The sequence below is a fragment of the Chelonoidis abingdonii genome, chromosome 9, assembly GCF_003597395.2.
Source record: "Chelonoidis abingdonii isolate Lonesome George chromosome 9, CheloAbing_2.0, whole genome shotgun sequence".
Taxonomy (NCBI): domain Eukaryota; kingdom Metazoa; phylum Chordata; order Testudines; family Testudinidae; genus Chelonoidis; species Chelonoidis abingdonii.
The window spans coordinates 19,612,251-19,630,687 of NC_133777.1; the positions used below are offsets into that span (position 1 = coordinate 19,612,251).

General features: G+C 40.8%; 1 protein-coding gene across 2 annotated transcripts in view; it reads right to left on the minus strand.

Annotated features, from left to right (window-relative positions):
- LOC116832593 (bMERB domain-containing protein 1) overlaps window positions 1–18,437 on the minus strand; it is a 105,881-nt gene that overhangs the window by 64,380 nt on the left and 23,064 nt on the right. The window contains exon 1 of one of the 2 annotated variants that reach the window (XM_032793418.2): window positions 18,072–18,360. The exons of the other annotated variant lie outside the window; for it this stretch is intronic. Within the exon in view, the coding sequence (XP_032649309.1) occupies window positions 18,072–18,189 (118 nt within the window). The 5' untranslated portion in view covers window positions 18,190–18,360. Of the gene's footprint in view, window positions 1–18,071; window positions 18,361–18,437 lie in introns of those variants that run through there. 2 annotated transcript variants of the gene reach the window in all.

Sequence of the window (18,437 nt, forward strand, 5' to 3'; positions counted from 1 at the left end):
TTACTATAGAATGTATCATTTTAGTTTAATAGAGGACTGTAAGAAAACTCAAGCAGAAAAGAAAAGGAATAGCACAGGATAAGCCATATCTCTGCAAACACTTGAGGGTTTATTAAAAGACACTGTGTCAGAGACTGGGCTGTGGGTGGTCATGCCAAGTGACTAGAGCAGGAGTCAGTAGCCAAGAATCAGAGCGAGGCCTCAGAACTAGAGTAAGAAGCCAAAGGCAGAAGTCAGGAATTAGCATTAAGGGTCAGAGCGGGAGTCAGAAGCCACATGCCAGAATGAAGGGTTAAAACCAGGATTCCTGGAGTTGGCCAAGGCAGGAGGACTAGAACAAGACTGAAAATAAACAGACACAGGCTCTAGCACAACCACCAACAAATGCTCTGAACTACCTCTTCCCCTGCTGCTGGTCTTAAAAGCAGATCTGATGATCCCCTCAGCCAGTTGGGCAGTTTAGCCAATCAGACAGCACAAGTGAGGCCAGCTGTGCTTGTTAGACTGCCTGAGGGTTAAGCTAGCAGGTAAGCAGGCTACCTGTGGTTTCTTACTCCTGACACAATGCTAGGATAGGAAAAGGCCTGGAAATAGAGATTAGAAAAATTGTGACAGGTTTAAAAAAAAGAACATTACTGAAGAGGGATAGAGTTGTTTCAAGGAACCAGGCAGCTACTCGCTATGGTATCTAAAGAAGTTAGACTGCCCAGGTTGCTGTCAGGGGATGATAAGAGTTTAGGTGAGATATGTGTAGACTGTTATTTAAAATTCTTTTTCTCTAAGTACTTTGTTCCTACTGTTAAAATAAAGTGATTTAAGAAGGCTATTAGGTCATTAAAAACACCACTGGTCCCAGACTCTGAAGGAAAGAACCATGAATGTCTGGTTGGACCTGCTGGGTATGAACAATGAGTGATATGCAGGGTATTGTAGTTCAGAGCTAGATCTAAGAGCATGAGAATTATGGAATTCTAGCCCATGATAGGTAAAGGTACAAGGCTAAGATCTGAGGGGATGCTATTAGTGAAATCAGAAAAGGGACAGAGGTGTAGTTAGCCCTGCAACTGTGATGTGGACTTTAATCAAACTGTTTATTTCCCTCACAATCATTTTGCAAGCAATTTCTCTGGCTCTGAATTTTCCTTAACATTCTATTTCCCCTGTTGCCATGTCTGCATCTAAAGAGTTGCCAAATTAAAAATTATTCCAACTGGAGAGTTACTCCATAATAAATTGGTAAGGAAGGTAATAGATAATATATTTTTCTGATTGTCAATGATCAGAACTCTTGCCTTCTGAGGGTGGTGTGGGTGGAAATTCTTGCAGTTCCCTGTACAAATTAAATATGCTGTACTGTGAAGAGAGAGGCTGGAGAGATACCTATCAGTGAATAAACTATTGGGATGCCAGCAACATGAACTCTGTCAATTTAAAAAAAACATTCTTAAACTAAATCTGTTCCTGAGTTCCCCTGCAACATTCTGAGCTTTTACAATTGCATTTTCCTATTTCCTAAAGTGTTTATCTCTTTCTTGTTGCTGTGTGAGAACCACTCACAGGCACCAGGAGAAAATTATGGCTGTGTATCACAAAGTTTTATCAAATGCACAAAGTAAACAAAATGAACAGACAAAAATGTTCATTATAATCTCTTTCAGGCCAGTAATCTTACCTGTTACTAGTAATTGTAGATTTATAGTTGGTCTAACAAAAGTGTGATATTTTCAAGTAGACTTTCCACCTTCAATGGATTTATCTTTTAATAAATGTTTCTGTGTGTAAGCTCAGAATAGATACATTTTCAAACTAGCATTTATTTGTAGAGGATTCATTACAGCTTATACATTGTTTAATTAACTCATCAGAGTTGTCTTTACCTCCAGGGATGTGATGAATGTCCATTTTTACTGACCTTTCTTCTGAATTAAGTATTTCTCATCCAATTTATGTTTCTAAAGAATAAAGCACACACTGGTGCAGTATGTATACTTACCTTCTTCCTCTGCTGTTGTGAATGTTCTGTTGTATTTTATTCACATCTAGTTGAGAAGTTTGTATTCAGTTGTAGTATTAATTCTTGTAGGAGGAGTTATGACAAAAACTGATGGTCTCTCATGTTTGCTAGTCTCTATATGTGAATCAGGAACATAAGAATGGCCCTACTGGCCCAGTATCCTGTCTTCCAACTGTGGCCAGTTCCAGGAGCCCCAGAGGGAATGAACAGAACAGGAAATCATCAAGTGATCCATCCCCTGTCTCTCATTCCCAGCTTGTGGCAAACAGAGGCTAGGGACACCATCCCTGCCCATCCAGGCTAATAGCCATTGATGGATCTATCCTATGTGAATTTACCTAGTTCTTTTTTGAACCCTGTTATGGTCTTGGCCTTCACAACATCCTCTGGCAAAGAGTTGCACAAGTTGACTGTGCGTTATATGAAAACATACTTCCTTTTGTTTTAAACTTGCTGCCTATTAATTTTAACATACTGCCTATTAACATACACTTGGGTCAGGGCCGGCGCTTCCATTTAGGTGACCTAGGCAGTCACCTAGGGCACCAGGATTTGGGAGGGCAGCATTTTGCTGCCCATGGCTGCAATTCAGCGATGGGGGGTCCTTCCGCGCTCTGGGTTGGCGGCAGCAATTCTGCGGCGGGTCCTTCACTCGCTTCAGGACCCGCCGCCGAAGTGCCCCGAAGACTGGGAGCATGGAAGGACCACCCCCGCCGCAGAATTGCCACCAACGACTGGGAGCGCAGAAGGACCCCTGCCTATGGCGCCAAAAATCCTGGCGCCACTCCTGACTTAGGTCATTAATTGGGGGTTAATACTGTCCTTGTTTTGCACACAGAATTCCCTTTGACATCCACCCACTTTATGTGTCTTTCATATAATACTTTTAGGACACTAATCACCATAGTATCTAGAAACTAATGAGAGGTCTGATAGTCCTTATTATAGTAGACATAAAATGACATTTATCTCTGAAATTTACACTTTCTGCCATAAAGAACAAGTACCTACGGTGGTATAATGAGAAGGACACTCTGCAAAGAGAAACTTGGAGTATCCTGCATCTTGCATGTTTTGTTCTGTGTAGGGCAGTACACGGCCCTCTCCTTGTAATTGGGTTGTAAAGTGAACAGCACGGTTTAAAGCAATATTTAGCTTTGAAGAAACAATGTTTGATTTACACTTCAGTTTTGAATGACACAGAAAGGAGTCAATGATTTGTTTGACTCAAACACCTGTACCTTTCTATGACTCATGTACGGTGGCAGCTTTTTCTTCCAGTTACACTGGGTTAGGCAAGACTCTGTTAAGTTAATGCAATTACACTGGATTTACCCTACTGTGACTGCAAGCAGAATCTGGCCCTGGAATTCAAGAAAGATGAAAAAAGTGTGCTGTTACACTTGATTGCCTTTTACCATGAGAAATCCTACCAAGGCAGAGTTTAAATCCAGGTCAAGTATTGTGCATGAGAAGTAAACACAAATGAGTTTCTTCTATATCACAGAGAAAAAAATCACCTAAGAAGTTCTTATTAAATCAATGTAACAAAGAAAAATAAACTGGAAGGACATTCTTAAAGGTGCACAGGTGAGATAAGGCAGTTCTCATACAAGCTCTTTGCTTTGGGCTGGGATTCACACCATAAGTTCAGGCGCTGTCACTACACTGATCCATCAGTCCAAACATCCCTGAGTTACTCCAAGCAAAGGTCTCAGAATCAACTTTATATTTACTAGATTTGCTCTGCCCAGTCCTAAAGTCAGTGTGAGTGTTGCTTGAACAAGAAACTTCAGGACTGAGCCCCTGTATTCATAACGCTGCATTTGATACATGTTTATCTAGTTTGACCAAACATACCCCAAGAGATCCTCTTTTCATTCCTAAAGAGAGAACCTGAAAACACATTCTCTACCCCATGCATGGCCATGGCTCCACTCTAACCCTGCCTCTCTTCTTCCCCTTTCAGATAGCTCGTAGGGAGCTGCTGAGAGCAGAGACTGTGTTCCCCAATGAGATTCCAACTAGCTTTATGCTGAGGAATAAGAGGAATAGGATTCCTTGCACCTACCCCCACCCCTTACAGGGGCTGGCTGCAATCTGTACCTTGATATCTGGGTACATTTGGTGAGATTTAATAGTTGGCTGTTTAAACTTAGTTTTGTGTTTCACAAATCAGTGTGCATAAGCTGCAAAAAAAATGTTTTAAATTCAAATAAATAATATTGCCTATAGATTTACTGATGATGTTGCATAGCACTTTTTCCCTTTGCCAGCACTTGTTAAAAGTGAATTTAAAATACTGTGGCCTTACATATTAACAGCAATTAGACCTTCAAAGGATGTGGAAAAATACTCATCTGTATGCTTCCTCTGTGTCAAAACTGCTAACCATATTTGATGTGACAACTACTCTGTGTGAAAAAAAGAAAAGACTCAAAATAGTGCATGAAAAGCAAGAAGAAAATGGTCCTTGAGGGCCTGATCCAACTCCCATTGTAGTCAATATCCATTGACTCCAGTGGAGATGGATTGGACCTTTACTTAAAATAGGGTATTTTAATCTGATTCAGAAGACTATCATTAAAGGGTCACTTGTCCTGATCCCTCAGCCAGTCCCTGGGTGATATTCAGCCCCAATTTGAAGACTGAAATAGAACTTAAGTGGTGTATAGTCTTGTTCTGGGCATGTGCACAGGGGCGAATTTCACCTTTCACATGGGACTCTGACTGAAGTCAATGGACATTCCAGGCAGTAAGTGATGTGGAACTGGGACTAATGCCAAGTTAAATATCACATATCAAATAACACATTTATAACCTGTATTTATAACACAATAGATTATTAAAAAAAGAAAGAATGTTTAGAAATGCAAGTGACTGTTCCTGGTTTATGTTGTTGGTTTCCTTTTTGCTTTTTATTTGCCTTGAACAATGAAAACAGCCTGGTGGGTTTAAATTTGGCTTACAGCCGGTCATTTTCTGCTTCTCTTGCATGAAGTGCAAGTGTTTGGGTTTCAAATACCACAACACCGCAAAAGAATGTCAAAATTCAGTTTTCAAATAAAACTCCAAATACCCAATTTAAATTTGAATTATTTAAAAGATACTTCCTAATTCTATTATTTTTTCTTCTCCTAGCCTCACCAAAAATACCTGAAAACTGAAATCTGAAGACTAACTAACCAAACTTACTGTGTTCCTTTAAAAATATACAGTTTTACATTAAACTTCTCACAGTATCACCAATATCATTCACTAAGTATTTTTAAACAATGAAAAATAATTGGTAGAAATTCACACAGTTGGGTGAATTTATGTAGTAAAATGACCAATGGCATTTCCCCAAATTTAAATTCTCTGTAATAGTCTCCTTTGGTTTTCAAATTATCCAATCATTTTACAATAAAACTTAGTTCTCTGTCACAGAGCTCTGTACCACAATACAGTGTCATTGTACTCTGTAATAATTTAAGACTTGTCTGCACAGAGACACTCAAGGCTTGGAAGTGAATTAAACTAAACTAAGACCATTCTAATTCTGAATGACAGTGTCCACACAGGGGTTTAATGTGGTTTAACTAATCCACTTTAAATTCATACCTTTGAGAGGTTTTTTTTCACACTCCTAACTGACAAAAGTTTTACAGATGAAAGTACAGTGTAGACGTAACCTAATATAGTTCTCTAGAAGAGGGTTTCTAAGCATCTAGTCACTTTCCAAGCAGCGGGTGAGTATTTTTAAGCAATCTTAGTAGCTGTTGAATAAATAATTCTATATATCTGAGTCCAGTCTAACAAAGCCCAAAGTGATACTGGTATGTAGAATTGTTTCAGACATAAGAGAAATTGGTGCATGTAGCACTTTCCCAGACAGGTAACTAATTAAATATTGAGGAGATTCTTCTCAGAAGCCAGGAAAAGAGGAGATTCACTGTAGGAGATATGATTGCTAACTGCTCAGAGAGTCAAATGCTGGTTTTCCTTACTCCGTGGGCATACAAGGCTCAAAATACAGTGAGACTTGCACAGTTCCACTGCAAAGGGTGGGGCCAGGCTGTGGAGATGCCACACAGGAGGCTCTGTGCCCCCAGCATGCCATAGATGATGCTCTCTGAGAATCCATGGAGGGGAAACAGGGACAGGTTCAGGGGATGGCCTGGACAATGGGTCAACACTATGAGGATTCTATAGCCTATATTCTGACATAAGGAGCATGCAGGGACCACAGCTACTACTACAGTCCCTGGACTGTAACGGTGGTAGCTACATGGATATCCTTCATTCTTTAGGCTAAAGTGAGACTTCAGTGATGCATAGACTTTGCACTGTCCTGTTTCTCGGGATTTCCCACCTTGTGTTGCCACAGTCAAGGCCCCAAGTAATCAAGAAAATGGTTTCCACTGACCAGCCTACCTCCAGAATGAGTAAATTGGCCGCAGTGGAGCCAAGATCTTCTAATACTTCTCCCATGCGTGTGTTAACTGTTACTGATTAACAGAGCTCTGGTGGCATAGCAGAGATTCTTGTTCATTTATATTTACACAAAATAATAATGACTATTTGCATTTAAACAGTACCTTTCATCTGAGGATCTGGAGGCACTTTATGAACTTTCATTTTCACAAAGTTAATTGCTTAATTTTATTCTGATTTCAATGTCCTTTAAACGTGCTAATGCATTCTCCATTGCAACTGTCACTGGACTGATATAAAACTGAAACCACTGAGCTAATTGCCTATCCCGTATTCTTAGAGATGAAGAAATGGAGACCTCATAACAGAGCCCTAAACGTCAGCTCAGAAATGAATGGATTCAGGATACTTACCTTCTGTCGGTAGGGGGAGTTAATATTATGGATCTTATTGGTGGAAGGGCTTTCTTAACCTCATTACACGTAGGTTTCATCACAACAGGGACAAATCTACTTGAATTCCACTGGCTGACACGTCTCTATGGTTGTGTATGCCAGGCCACAAGGTAGTTTCATTCTTTATGTGCTCTAAAATTAGCAGCATGGAGGGAAACCTCTGCACTGATTCACTTTAGCAGCATTGTTCACCCCTCCTCAGCTCAGACTCTTGTGGAAAGTCCTCTGAGAGGTTAAGTATCCTTAGTGGCAGAGGTGACAGACATGGGGTAGCACAGGGAGGACCAAGAGTGTGGCCAAGGGAATGAATTAATTTCAGGTAGCATTAACTTTTCTCTTCTCCCTCTGCAACTGGGAAACACTTTGGTTTTAGGGAAAGCCACTGGCCCATGATGCTCCAGGTACCTTGCCCAATGGTGCCATGCTGCCCAGGAGCTCAACGATTGAGACAATGATCCCTAGAACAAATGTAGATGCACAGGGCCTCCAAGAAGATGAATCCCCATTGGTCACCTGGATTTCTGAGAGTCAAGGACAGGAGCACTCTCTCTGGCTGGGGGAGGTGGACAGGACGCAATCTCCACCATGCTAATGAAACAATTCCAGAAAATCTCTGCAAGGCAATCATCACAGATTGTACACATCTTTCAAACTCCCTTTCCTCAGTATTTTTGTAGAAAATCAGAGTGATCCAGACTTATGTAGCTGCAAGCACAAAGCCCAGTTTTGCTCTTACTGACATTGATGGTGAAATTCCCATTGACTTCAGTGGAACAAGACTGGGTTCTGTGTTTGTAAAAATAAGAGAGTGGGTGTTACACTTCTGCACCAGTTCACTACAATACCATTTCACCCCTGAAGTAGCTCAGCTGGCTTCAGTGGCATTGCTCCAGGAACGAGCTTGGCCTCATATTCTGAAAATACATAAAAGGTGGAACTCCTTGTTGATTCTTCTGCCCTTTTTGAATTTTTTTTGCTAAGAGGTGAACAGAGGCTGCTGTCACATTTCCATTAAATCACTTGGAGATGAGATATTTTTCCAGTTTGTCAGTATAAAAAACAAACATGTTTGTACAAAATCCCATAAATCCCCAATCAATAAAGTAGTTTCTTCAGGCCAGTAAAAAGATACTTACAACACTGCTCCTGCTCTTCATACAACACATTACGTTTTGCATTTTTGGGAGCACATACAATCATTAGTACTGCTCAGTGAGCCACCTGTCTCACTGGAAATTATTCTTTCATTTAATGAAGAATTTTCTTGAAATGATTTTCTCAAACATTTTGCCCTTTATGAACTGACAAAATGTGGTTAATTAATGGTTCATTGCTGATTCTGTAGGGCAACTAACAGAATTATCCAGGGACACTCACACTGTTTTTTCATACACTTCACCCTCCAAGCATACATTTTTCATCTTTGAATTGTGAGTGAATTTATACTATAGCTTTAATCTAGTTATACAGCAGAATGCTTCTCAGGGAAATGAAATGGCTTTATTTAATAGCCCAAAAGGAAAATAATCAAGTATTTTGCACTGTAGGTTTTCTACCAAAAGGGGCTTATCCTGATGCAGATTTTAGCGCCTTTGGGCTCAATATTGCTAGGTGCTGAGTTTCAAGTTGCACAGTGACTGAGCACCCTGAGGAATGCTCAGAGGTGCTCAGTGCAGGTGGCCTTGATCTTACAATGCTATTTTTTTATTACTGCCTCTGCACTGGTGCACACACATAGGCATAAGTAGTGGCTCCTATGAGAAGCACGCTGTAAAGCATAGAAGTGAACGACCAAACACAAGGAGAAAATTACATAATAGAAGTGCATAATGACACTGGTTATTGGCAGGAATTTATGTTCAAAGTGTCCTATTTTACAGATCTGCCATATTACTTTTCATAAATTATATTTAAAGGATATACGAAAGCTAATGAGAAACTGTCCTGAATATGACATCTGAGCCCCACAAATAATATTTCAAATAATTATTGGTGTACACTCACCCAAATATTAACACTGAGTTATATCTACGTTTAATGTACCTTTTAAGTATTCACTGTCATACATAAAGACTTTGGAATTCATTAACTCTTTGACCTATGAGTATCTTAACAGACAAATTTATTTGCCAAAACATTTAATCAGTGCAGCAATGATTTGCTATTTATTTGTTGCACTAACTTTCATTGTTTTTCCATTGTACTCTGCATAATATATTGGCTTTGCCCACACACCTCCCATATTTCTTCAAACCACTCCCTTTTTGGGGAGGTTATTTTGTTCTGTTTGGGGTTTTTTTTAGCAGTTTTTCTCAGTAGACCATTTTTGTGGTGTAAATTGAGCTGGTAGAATAATAAATCAGAGGTTTCAGCTTGTGCATAGAATGTGGAGGCAGTAAATTGCAACCGTGCAACTCAGCTAGAAAAGGGATTGGTGTGTAGGAGGAAGTCTAGCCATACTGAATTGGGATAGAGAGAATTTGGGAGGAAACCAGTAGCTTCCTGGTCTGTTTCCACTTCCATCACCAGAAGCCAAAACAGCCCCTCTATCCCAATCTGCACTATCAGGGTTCTGTGGATCTGTAAGTAAAGTTCCAAGGACCAAGAGGGACCTAAGCAAGAAAGCAGCTGCTCAAAGTAGCATGCTTCCTTCTACTAATGGCAGGATTCTGAGCAAAAATGTGCGTACTGGCATTGGAAACATTGTTCTTCTTCTTCCTTCTCACACCATCCCTGCAGCTCCTTGGAGTCCACAGCTGTAGCGGAAGGAGCTATGTTGTTGGGGAGATAGCGGTATCTGTGTTGACACCAGGTAGCTTGGAAACTAGTCATTTCTAGCTTCTGCTAGCTTGGGAACTAGTCATTCTGTGAATCCTCAAGGTCTCTGGGGTCTATGAGTCATGCTCCTGCCCCTCTGTGAGGTAGGAAAACCTCCCCCCTTTGAGAGCTACATGCAACACAGGCTCGACCTTGGGGGAATTTTTAAGTGTTATTTCCTATACATAAGTAATATTCTGCGAGAAAGGAAGTTCAGGACCTAACACAGGTAGAAATAAATACAAGAAGAGAACTCAAATAAATGAAAGCATCTGCAATTGTGCTAGAAATACAAGCACAGTTATTTGTTTCTGATACTGGTCAATGCCATCAGTCATTCATAGAAACATTCACACAGAAGAATTTTAGGGCCCACTCCTGATCCTACTCATGTCAATGAGAGTTTTGCTATTGACTTCAACTGGATTAGACTCCATCCTTTAGAAAGGATAAAATTCTTCAGTGGGAAGTATTGTCTTTGCTGCACTAATGAGACAAAAACTGACTTTCCTCAATGAAGAAATACAATATAAATATGTTAATACTAATAATTACAATAACAAGAGACAATAATAATCTTGGCTTGGACTCATCCTTCAATATCTGTCTTACTGCCTGTTAGAAAATAGGTGCCAAAATATTCTACAAGGATTTACTTGAGCCGATATTGTCTAAAGCCCCGGGATTACTTATTGCTGTTTTATCACTGCAAATTTGCTTTCTTGGTTTCTCTGTGTTTCTTTAAAAATTAATGTACAGGTCTTTTAAAAATAGAAACATGCTAAGAATCTTAATTACTGTCTCAGTCTATTTAAAGCCTGTCTTCAGACGTTCATAAAACCAGCAGATTCACTACTTCTGTAAAGAGATATTTAATTGCCATACCCTGGAGTTAGATCCTTTCCCACTTTTCCCAGTGGGCTGGTGCTGAATAAACCAAAAGCAGTTTTGTCTATGATATTGCTTGGAATAGATACAGTTTCTAATACTTAGCTCTTAATGCTGAACTTTTCATCCAGAGATCTCCAAGTGCTTTACAATGCATCCTTATCTCCATTTTATAGAAATGGAAAATGAATCACAAGAAAATTAAATGATTTGCCCAGTGTAATACAATACAGCAGGTCAGAAACAGTGAGGAGTAGAACCCATGCTCTACTCTCTTGACCACACTGCCTCTTTAGTGAAGCAAGAATCTTTTGCAAAATTAAATCAATTTGGTTAAGAGGCTAAGAGTCTATTCAACGTCTGGAACTTCAAACAAGTTTTTAACTTCTTTCATACTTGTAGCATTAAATACTATTTTACCAGCAATCTCTTTTCTTATATAAAGCTTTGATTTTCTATTCTTCTTATAGTTTACCTTTTTCTCCATCTTTTGGGGTCCTGATTCTTCACTGCCTTGTTCCTTGTGTAATCATTTACTCCTGTGCAAAGTGAACGTAAAATGCTACCATTGTGATATGTTAGGATTTTTTATACTTACTTTGCATAGTATCAATGATAATGGTCCCTTCTCACTGCAGGGGGATGTATAATTAGATGACCTCTCAAGGTTCCTTCCAGCCCTGCACTTCTATGACACATGGCACAAGGTTGTGGGGAACTAGGCCCTTTGTCTCTGCATTTAGTAGCGAAACTCTTCTATGGTTCCCCAGAACTTGAACCATCTGATGCACTAGCCTGAGGTAAATTATCAATGGGAAACACGCATCTAAGGCCTTGCATACATGAGAGAGTTGCATCCGTTTTATGAAAGGTGTGATTTTAAATCTATTTAGTCAAACTGGTGCAAACCTCTATGTGGTACGTCTTATTTCAGTTTAAACCAAGTTTATTTCATTTTAGCTTAAATAAATTAAAAATCAATTTAAACTGAATTAAGCCACTCTGAAATAAGAGTATGCATACACAGATTTCCACTAGTTTAACTAAATAGGTTTTAAAACTTATTTAAAAGAAACTTTCTCCTGTTGACAAGGCCTAATTTTTTATGGACCCAATCCAAAAGCCACAGAAATCAATGCATAGACTCCCATTGACTTAAATAGGCATTGAGTGAAGCCCTTAGTATCATGCAGATTCTTCACTTAGACATACATGACACTCTCCAGTACAATATACACACAAACAGAAGGGTATTAAAATGTTTCTCCTCCTTTCTTTACCACAAATCTAATTCTGAGCTTCTAAACAGCAGGCATTCACTACCTTGAATGGCATTGCTTGCATATATAAACCACAGTCACCTTACAATAGTTCTATATTTAGAAATGTGGGTGCACACTACATATGTACAGGGGAGATTTTCAGTAACACAAAGAGCAGTTTAGGGGACCTCTCCCATTGAAAATCAATGAAAGTTGGACTTTTTAACTCCCATTAGCAGGGCCGGCGCTATCATTTAGGCAGCCTAGGCAATCGCCTAGGGCACCAGGATTATTCGGGGGGCGGCATTTTGCTGGCGGGGCGGCAGGCGGTTCCGGTTGACATGCCACAGGCATGCCTGCGGAGGGTCTGCTGGTCCGCGGCTCCGGTGGAGCTGCCGCAGTCATGCCTGCAGACGGTCAGCTGCTTGCGCGGCTCCGGTGGTCCGCCCGCAGGCATGCCTGTGGCAGCTCCACCGGAGCCACGGACCAACAGACCCTCCACAGGAATGACTGCAGCAGCTCCACCAGAGCCGCGGGATCAGCACAGGGGGCGGCAAAATGGGCATGCACCTAGGGCGCAAGAAACCCTAGCGCCGGTCCTGCCCATTAGTGCCTTTGAAAGTCTCCCTCATGTTGTTTCATCTGTTCTTTATTCCTTTGGCTCATGATTCATCAATTTATGATTAATTTTGTTTTTTGTTATTTGTACTAAATAACAAAACCTTTGGACCTGGATAACTATACAGTGAAGGTTATTATTAATAATACTAATTAATAATAATAACTTATGGTGTCTGGGACAGTAGAGTCTCACTCATTTGGATGTTGGTTTGAATTGAAGCATGTTTTATTTTAGCTCTGCAGAAGGTTTAGTTGAATCTATTCCGCCATGGAAAGTCCAATGGTATTTAGACAGATCCATCTGCTTCTTTTCTATAGTCATACAGCCAATCCAGCAAGGTGATGACCACCCTCAATTCCCAGTGAAGTCAGAAATCACAGAAGGCACTCAGTATGATGTAGGACTGGGCCTCCATGTCTGTCTGTTTGTACATGTGTGTCTGACCGTCTGTCTGTAAAGGGCTATGAAAATAAGAATCTCAGGAAGCTGACACACAAATTCAGGAATGAATGATTATTTACCTGTTTTCTGTCTAATGTACACAAGTATTTGATTAACATCAACAATGATAAATGTGAATCCAACATGAAAAGCCTTAAATTACCTTAAAAACAATCTGACAAGAGTGACAAACTCTTGGAGCTGGGCACTGTAGATATTTGTCTTGGCAGTCCAAGTGTATATCCCTACTGCTGTTTGATTTTTTTTTAAAATATTTTATCAGATGCTGTCCAAAGGATTATAAAACATTATTAAGTCATGTTAAACATTCTGAGACAGATTCTGTTCTGTGATGAGGCTACACTGCACTGCTAGCAAAATCTGGTCTTAAAATTGACTTAGCCAACCAAGGGAGGATTGCCCCAGGTCAAGAGTGACCTCTAGGGGTGTGGCACTTGAGTAGGAGCTCTTATGCCTCTCCCTCTTCCATGCCCATGCCAGAGCAGGAAAAAGAGTGCATGGCTAGAGGAATGGGACATGTCTAATCATGCCCCTGTGCTATACTAACTTCAGCTATTTTTTCAGCCTCTTCAGGCTGCCCATACTCAAGGAGGGGGACTACCTCTGCACAAAAGAGCACCACTAACATAACTTGGTTTTGAACCAGTTATGTAAACGTAAAAGATTTCCCATTACCTGAGGAATCTAGTTCCTCAGTATTATGCATGTTCTGGCAACAGCAAAGGCGTTCTATGTTCTTCAACAGTCTCTTATCAAATGAGTGCATGTATTACATAGTGCATATTTTCAGTGCGTAGATCAGCCACACTACTCAGTGACAGAGCAGTTAAAATAGCTGCATCATAGCCTTTTGGTAAACCAGGTAATAAGCTTTTCAGAGACTTATCAACAAAACACTCGGAAACAAATCCTCAGGTGGGCCAAAGCACTACCTAGTGCTCTTGCAGGGCTGGAGGCGGAGGTGGCATTCAATCCCTGGCACAAACTAGAGCAACCACAGGACTGTTCTATGCCAGCTGGAATAGCCCCACAGGGGTGTTCTGATGGCCCAGGATTATTGGTATCAGAGGTGGCTCCAGGCACCAGCATGCCAAGCGCATGCTAGGAGCAGCAAGCCCCGGGGAGCTCTCTGCTGGTCGCTGCAAGGGCAGAAGGCAGGTTGCCTTCGGCAGCATGCCTGCGGAGGGTCCGCTGGTCCCGCGGCTTTGGTGGACCTCCCGCAGGTGTGCTGCCGAATCCACGGGACCAGGGACCTCCCGCAGGCAAGCCGCCAAGGGCAGCCTGCCTGCCGTGCTTGGGATCGCAAAATACCTAGAGCTGCCCTGATTGGTGTTCATTCCAGGCTGACTGCTTCTTGCCAATGGCACACCAATGACATACCCCGTGTGCTGAGAGGATAGAGGAAGAGCAGGAGGCGCAGAGCTGGCTATGCTGGCCTTAAGCTACTGGGTAATCCCCATGTGACAGGGGAATTTCTAGTTGCCTTGAGTGAGAATCTGACCCCTTTGTCTAGCCTACCATTCTTATTCAAACTTAAGCAAAAAAGAACTATTGAATTAACCACTGCAGCTTACATTTGACATTGTTACCACAAAATAGGGATAACACACAAATTCCTAAAGTTTAGCGAGTGAAAAACAGAATATTTGTTGTTTATTCTCATATTAAATTAGATCAAAGCTCTTTGTTTGCAGTCTCCTGACATGTACTTCTGTTTGTGCTGACCAAAATTGGGGCATGACCTTGTATCCTGACCTTGGTTCTAAACTTCAAAACAATAACATGCCAAAATATACCTGTGAACAGTGAGGCTTAATAGGATACTGTGCTACTCATTCATTTCTGTGTGATTATTTCATTGGATTGGAAATTCTATAACCCTACTGAAGCCAATACAGTTGCTTCCAAATAAAGCTGTGTGTATGCTAATGATGGCCAAGAAATACATTTATGTATCTCTGGTTCAGTGAAGCCTTTCCAAAAGTATATTATAAATATCACTTATAGAGAAGGTTGTCGCCACACTATTATTATATGCTGGAACTGCTGTCCATTCAGAAGTCTGAATGCATTTTATTGTTGAGCACAAGAACTGCTCCATGCATGGAAAGCAGTCATTCTTATGTTGTTCTCCTCTCTTCAGAAATTTTCTCCCACACATGTGAGTAAACAAGTTCAGTGCCTCACAAACTTTTAAAAAACCATGTCTTACAACAAAGCTATTTCAGATTTAAATGTGAAATTCATTCAGATTGTCACACTGGCTAAAAGTGACTGTTGTAGAATAGGATTTCATACAGTGTTACACTTAATTGCTCTAAAAATAACAAATCTCTGATACAACCAATAAGTACGTTATTTCTAGTTTTGCAAATCTAGATATATATTAGCAAAGAGTTCCTTCTCCTTTAACAGTTAAATGGAAACTATCTGGCTTCCATTATATTATTTCCATTACATTGGCTTCCATCACTTTCCACCACATTATCTAGACAATCAAGTGACTTTACAACAAATGTACATTACCTGGTTATGATTATTTATTTGTACTACAGTTGTGTCTAGAGGCACTAATTGGGGAACAGGGCCATATTGTGATAGGCACTGTAAAGGTAGGCAATAAAATGATCATCTTAGCCCTGAGGAGCTCACAATCTAAGTTATGACAAAACACAGAAAACAAATGAGACAAACAAGAGAACAGGGAGGGCAACTATGTATGGTTATCCTGGGCATCAGATTTTGTTAATAATAATAATAAACACTTCACATGTTCAAAGTGCTATACCAACATGAAAAGCCAATTTGATGCACTGAGAGGAGTGACTCTGATATGATGCTCTACATTTTGCTTCCCACATGTTCTGGAGAGTCCTTCTGCCACCTTTTTCTGCACCAAAGTGCTTGGAATCACCTTACAAAGTCAAAAATAAGATTTTAAAATCAATGTAAAAGCCTGATTCGAAGTCAGTGCAGGCATCAGAGCAGGAAAGCTGTGCAAAGATCATTTAGAACAGCTACTGTAAATAGCCTCTCTATAATATTTTAAGCAAGTTGAAGCCTATGAACCAACTGATCAATTATTCAAAGAGTAAAGCCTCATAATAGTACTTAAGGTGACTGGAGAACAGACTAGCACCTCAGTATTACTCTGGGATATAATCTGTAATGTTTTTCAAGTGACTTAAAAAAAAAGTCATCAATAAACAGGGGCTAATGTGAAACAGTGGTGTTCTACTGGCTAGCGTCTGGGCATGTGAGTCAAGACACCTGTGTTCTATTCCTCCCTGCCACTTAACTCTGCCAATGAGTTCTCTGACGTTAAGTTGCTATTCAGTGGGAGTCATAAGTAATCAGCAGTTCTGAAAATCATGCCAGTCACTTCTCTAAGCCTGAGTTTACTGTGTAGAGATGCTGGAACAGTAGTCATATAGATCTTGGTGGACTTTGGATGAAAGTTATTCTATAAGTACAAATTATAATCATTATTACAGCTGCTACATGGTCACTAACATTCAAGATCTGTCTCTAAAACAATACCAAGTGTCTTGTTTTTAGAAACAAGGAGACAAGTACAAGTCTAGTCTGTGCACAGAAGCAGTAGAAACTGTTACATGTATATGAGTCAACCAACATGATTTCAGTCTTGCTCAGTTCAGTTTGGAAAATCATTGAACCATTCAGTCCTGAACCTATGCCAGGGACTGCAACGAAACCAATGCTGCAATTGAAACATCAGGAGTGTGGGAGAGTTAGATTTCACTGTCATCAGCATATGATCTATGTAATAACATATTCATGGAAAACTGAAGCCAGAGGTAAAATATGAACCCTACACACAGTCCTAAGGAACACGGCAGTATCTTACAAACTTGAGCAAAGCAGGAAACAGTGGATAAAATATGATACTAAGTTGCTGCAAACAAAAGATATTAAAGATATTCTAGTGAGACGTTATGATGCACAATATCAAAAGGTGGATGACAGATCTCGGAGACCAGCAAACATTATGGCCCACAACCTGTCTTAACAAATAAGTTGTTGCAAACATTTCATTCTCCACAAAGCATTCTCCATAGAGCGTAATCAGAATCCTTGCTAAAACTTATCATAATTTTGTCCTGCAACGAATGCACAGCTTTTCACTGACTTCCTTTTCAAGGATGTTAGCCACAAATGGTTATTTAGGAAATGGGAGGGAATTTACAGGTTTATCAAGTTGTGCTGGGAGGTGGCTCTGCCACCAAAAGAGTAACAGTTACTAGTATTGGGACAGTCAGGACTCCTCCTGACAGCTTGAATTGATAGCATTTATCTCTATACCTTTTCTTGTCATCAGCACTTTGGAATGGATGTGTCAGCTGCTGCATTCTGAAACATGTTGATTTCACTGAAGAGCACTCTTGCACTAGAGAGCTTTTATTGAGCCAATAAATACAGTACATCCATTATTATAAAACTGAATGAAGCACAGTATTTCAATATCCTCCAGCTGAACATGGGAATGAATAATATGGATGTCACTTGTGCCTCTCAAACATGAAGCCTATAAAATGCTACCAATATTTGTTAAATGCCATATATTAAATCACATTGTATAGACATCAAAGGAAAACTAATGTCCCAATTATCCTTCCCCATCCCACAGCCTCCAAAACAGTAACATCTCTGCATTTCATTGAGCTAAGTGAGTGATCCATTTTTCAACGAAATAACAAAGTGATTTGAGCTGCCTTAGAATGAATCCAGCCCCTGTCCATTCTTAGGGTCAGTGAGGGAAAGTCCTTTGCCTTGAACTCAATCCAGTTCAGAAAGCAGAGGCTCCCATCAGCCTCAATGGGCAAAATGATCACACAAACCTTGCCCAGCCCCAAACAAAGCAAAGGCTGTTTCCTTTTGTTACCAAGCCCCCGTTGCTCATTTGCATGTATGTATACATTGCCAAATCTAAACTAAGGGGATCAGATCATTCCAGTGCGGATTGAACACAATATCTATCACACAGAACGACCCTTTAAAGCGCTATTTACTCCCTACCCCCTCCTTCCTCTGGTTTAAAGTGCTGATGCGGGGATCCGGAAATAAGCAGCACCTCAGCGTTTTCATCCTTTGCACTAGCAGTCCAAAGCACTTACTTCTCCCCAGCCCCTCAGCTTTCCACTCAGTCTCCTCCACTGCCCCGTAGCGTCTCATTGGTTTCTCTGCCTCCATGCTGGCAGAGATGGCTCTCTTTAACTCCACGCCTGAGTGCATGGCTACTGCCCGGGCAGTCTGTGTGCATGGGGCTCCCCGGCTTACTCCACCCGAGCCGGGGCGGCAGGGCTCCGGCTCAGCCCTTTGCTGGACTGGACTGGAAGGCGCTGCTGAGCTCACTGCACCTCGTCGCCGGGCTGGTACCCGAGGAGGAGGAGGGGAAGGGATGCAGCGCACATGCTCAGTGCGAGGATGCTGTCTACAGAAGCGCTGGGTGACAGCAAGGGAGAAGAGAAGGGGGAGGCACG